This window comes from Brachionichthys hirsutus, unplaced genomic scaffold (genome assembly GCF_040956055.1).
Source record: "Brachionichthys hirsutus isolate HB-005 unplaced genomic scaffold, CSIRO-AGI_Bhir_v1 contig_949, whole genome shotgun sequence".
Taxonomy (NCBI): domain Eukaryota; kingdom Metazoa; phylum Chordata; class Actinopteri; order Lophiiformes; family Brachionichthyidae; genus Brachionichthys; species Brachionichthys hirsutus.
In genome coordinates, this window is record NW_027180953.1 from 20,574 (window position 1) to 25,000 (window position 4,427).

At 46.0% G+C, this 4,427-nt stretch overlaps 1 protein-coding gene across 1 annotated transcript; it reads left to right on the forward strand.

Annotated features, from left to right (window-relative positions):
• Window positions 1-1,400: 1,400 nt before the first annotated feature.
• Window positions 1,401-3,559, forward strand: LOC137917004 (major histocompatibility complex class I-related gene protein-like; the record flags this gene model as incomplete). The annotated part of the gene is made up of 3 exons (XM_068759891.1): window positions 1,401-1,535; window positions 2,810-3,076; window positions 3,281-3,559. Coding segments are annotated over exons 1-3 (631 nt in total), but the record flags the coding sequence as incomplete, so codon positions are not given.
• Between the last annotated feature and the right edge of the window lie 868 nt (window positions 3,560-4,427).

The following is a 4,427-nucleotide window of genomic DNA, read 5'->3' on the forward strand; positions in this document are numbered from 1 at the left end:
GGGGATGTTAATAATGTTGTGCTCATTGCTGATGTGAGGGGCTGTGGGGGTATTAGGGTTGGTAATCTGTATTAGTTACCACAGCTCCTTGCTATGCAAGCTTTGCGGGGTCCCCTTTGGGGCCCGTAGGGGAGGTTAGCTCCCGCGTTTACGCTGTAAACAAACTACTGTTAGTGATTTCCATTTTGTCTGCACACACTCTCTGCTGGCCAGGTTCGGGGTCCAAGCTAACGCCCTTGGGGGGGTGGGCACCACGGATCTTGTCAGGGAGTGAACATATAGGTCACATATAGGTTAGTGAGGTGACCCATTCGGGCCACCTCAGCAGGGGGACTGTTAGATATTTGAGTTATGCAGCACGCTCACAATACACAGGGTGCACAAACACTCTTAGTTTCTTTATCTCTACATACTTTGTGGTAATAATCACACACATAGATTAATTACATATAAAGTATCACACATTGTAACTGATACACGATGGGAATAAGTCAGGGCCCTAACGGCCCATCCCAGGAGGAGGGTGTAAGCACCCCCTGGGAGGAGGGTGTTTTGACGCCCACTATAAAGATCACTGGCGTAGAACATTCGGGACTCTTCTACAGAGTCCCCCCCCCCCCCCCCCCGCGTCTGTAGGAGAGTCCAGCGCTGTGTTTCCTTACCAGCTTTGTACTTACTGAAAACATTCTGTAAACTTGATTCGTTTTATAATCCTGACTCATTATTGAATAAACACCTCCAACACGAGATATAATAAAAGAACCGGGGAAAAAGGAGAAACCTAACAGCGACATGCGGAGGCCACGTGGAGGCTGTCTTCTCCTTGTGAAGCACTTTGTGGCTTGTTGTCTGTGAAGGTGATCCATGAATAATATATAATATATAAATAACATTTACTTCCTTACTGAAGCTAAATGATGAGCTCAGGTAACGACCAGCAGGTCGAGCCTCGACGTCACCAACAGCAGAACCTGTCAGGTAAAGATGGACCCTGTTCGGATCATGGGTTCTGTTGTCTCAGCTGAAGAACTCAAGGTGGGACTTTTATTATTCCGCATTGACTCTACCAGGAACATGAGCGCAGTGAAAGTGGAGCAGAAAGCGGAGCAGCATCCGGATCAAACATCAACAGCGGCTCACGTTTCTGTTGGTCCAGAAGTTTTCAGCGTCCAGAACTCAGAACCTGCTGAGACGCTCAAACAAAGACTCTGACGCAGCTTAAAATAAGATCCATTCTACTTTCGCTTTTGATTCACAACCTGTGACAGTTCTGCCGAGTAACAAGTGACGTCATCGCTCAGACTAAATCCTGATTGGCTCAGACTAAATCCTGATTGGCTCAGACGGACGGGGAAGTCCGCTTATCTCGTGTTTTGTCCTCACTTCACCCTTGATGGTCGGACTGGAAGCTTTAAAGAATCTTGTGGCTGTTCTGTTGTTTGAGCTGCAGATGGGACAGTTCACGATGAAGACCTCGGTTCTGGTTCTGGTTCTGGTTCTGGTTCTGGGTACAGGTGTACCTGGAGCGGTGGGAGGTGAGTTTCTATCCTGCTGTCTGGGTTGACGGTTCTGTTGTTGGACTTCCTGACATGTTAGGAGTCTAGAAATGTCCAAACGGTACCGACCCGTCATCTTAAAGTTCTTCCTGTAAAGTCCATTTACTTCAGGTCAAACTGGGACAGGAGGACAGAGGTAGTTCTTCCTTCTTTGTCCTCTTTAATTTGATGGGTTCAGAACCTCCGGCTCAGACGGACATCAGACCTGATGACGGAGGTGTGCTGGTGTCGGTCGGTGGTTCTGCTGAGGTCCAACAACAAACCGGTTTAGAGATGGTTTCCAAGCTGCGTCTTCATGATAGAGTTTGTCCACCAGAGAGTGGACAGCTTTATTCTCCAGCTGACAAATGTCCTGATCCGTTTGGATGGGTTCTGACCCGTGTCAGCCTCAGAACCCAGCATGGACTGGACCGCACGGTTTCCACACCGAACTATGAGCAGGGGACGGATTTGTTCAGCATTCTGGACGTGACACAGAAACAGGACGTCCACGTCTTCAGACGACGGCGGAGGTTCTGAGGAGAACAACAATGGAAGTGTCAGAACTCAAAGAGAACAAATCAGAGAACCTTCCTGTTGATACCTGAACAGAACCAACTGTTAGAACCAGGACGAGAAGGAAGAGACGTCAGCTGATGATGGAGGGAATGTTGGAACGTCAGAGGATCAGAATCCGCTCTGAATCCAACGGATATTATAACTAGTGTTATAACTGGTGTTATAACTGGTATTATAACTGGTGTTATAACTGCTGACTGGTGTTATAACTGGTGTTAGACTGGCGTTCTTTCTTATATAGAACCGTGTTCTTCAAATATTAAATGCATCAATATTAATGAGAAATATTCATCACAAAATCTGTTGTGAGTGAAACAGGTTTTGGGTTCTGCAGGTTCTGCCCATCAGGACCTGACGGTGTTTCGGGACCGGGTCACACCTTTATTTGTTCTGGTGCTGAAACCCAAATCTTTAGGGTCAAAAAACCGTTTTAATTCACAAACTCTCCGACATCTGGCCTTGAAAATGATGCCAGTTATCAGCTGATGGTGGAAAATGACCAGCGCGACTTTGTGACACCACAGAAGAAGAAGTTCTGCTGGGTTTCAGCTGCAGGAGCCTCAGAGTTCAAACCTGTGATCAGAACCAGAAGTTGTCATCGGTCACAGGTTCAGGTGTGAGTGGAAAGCAGGAAGTGATGTCATCAGGTGGAAACAGGTTCAACCTTCAGATCGTGATTCTGGTTTTTCTTTCAGAGACTCACTCTGTGAAGTATTTCCAGACGGCGTCTTCTGGAGTCTCAAACTTCCCGGAGTATGTGTCCGTTGGTTTGATCGATGACGTCCAGATGTTTCACTATGACAGTAAGACCAAGAGAGCAGAACCCAAACAGGACTGGATGGACAAAGTCACAGCAGAGGATCCAGAGTACTGGACCCGACTGACGAGGATCAATGTGGGGAACCAAGAATGGTACAAATTCAGCATGGAAACTTTAAAGAAGCGCTTCAACCAATCAGAAGGTTTGTTTGTGTTTATTAAATGTCGTGTTCATGCTGTAGGAAGTAAACACACACACACACACACACACACACCTCTGCAGGAACCCTTTTGCATCACTGCTGGGTTTCTAAAGCTCCGGGACACAGACTGGTTCTGCTGGTTCTGCTGGTTCTGCTGGGTCCAGTGAGGACCAGGTCGATGACTGGAGTCTGTCTCTCTCTCAGGTGTCCACGTTGTCCAGCGGTTGTCTGGCTGTGAGTGGGACGATGAGACTGGAGAGGTCACTGGTTTTGAGCAGCATGGTTATAATGGAGAAGACTTCATCGTCCTGGACCTGAAGACGGAGACATGGATTGCTCCCAGTCCTCAGGCTGTCATCACCAAACACAGATGGGATCATGATAGAGCTGAGATGGAATACAACAAGCATTACCTCACCCAGGAGTGTCCTGAGTGGGGGAGGAAGTATCTGGAGTATGGGAGGAGCTCTCTGCTGAGAACAGGTAGAAGCACATCACCTGGTGGAGTTTCAAACCAACAACCTTCATGTTCCTCTGCTGTTTCTGACCCACACACAGAGACACACTCTGTCCTTTACCTCTCTGTCCTCCTTCTCTCTCCTTCAGTCTTCTGATGATGATGATGAATATATTTATTAGATAGAATGTTAGAGTACAAGTACAGTCACACAGTAGCATGTATTTACAGTACAAGTACAGTCACATAGTAGCATGTATTACAGTACAAGTACAGTCAAACAGTAGCATGTATTACAGTACAAATGACGTCAAACATCCTGTCTAAGAGGAGCATTTCAAAAAAGCCCTTGCGGGCTTGTTTCCGTTGAAAGTCCTTCGTACATAAATCATCCACAAAAAACAATACAAATAACAATACAAATAAAAATAAATCCAATATTAAATTACGCAATTGATGCAACGTAACATTAGAAAGACAAAAATAAAATGTTATTACACCGCCAGTGCAAACTAACAATTAATCTAAAATAAATTACACCACTGATGCGAGATGACAATAAATAACTTACATAAATTACAATAAATTACTAAAGCAATTAATACGTGCAACATAGGTGGACAAAAAAAAAAGGAGGGGGGGTTTGACCCGGAGAGAGTCGTGATGACTATCTCCGTTTCTGTCCCCCTGAAAGGTGTATTTTTAGGGCCTTTTTGAAGGAGGCCAAAGAGGTGCATGTTTTGAGGGCGGGAGTCAATCCGTTCCACCCTTGGGTGGCCGTATTGTAGAAAGATGATTTACCCATGTTAGTCCTATAGGAGGGGGTAATCAGGTTGTTGTTTGAGCTCCCTCTAGTGTTGTGGCTGTGGGTGTCACTAAATCTGTGGAGGTGTT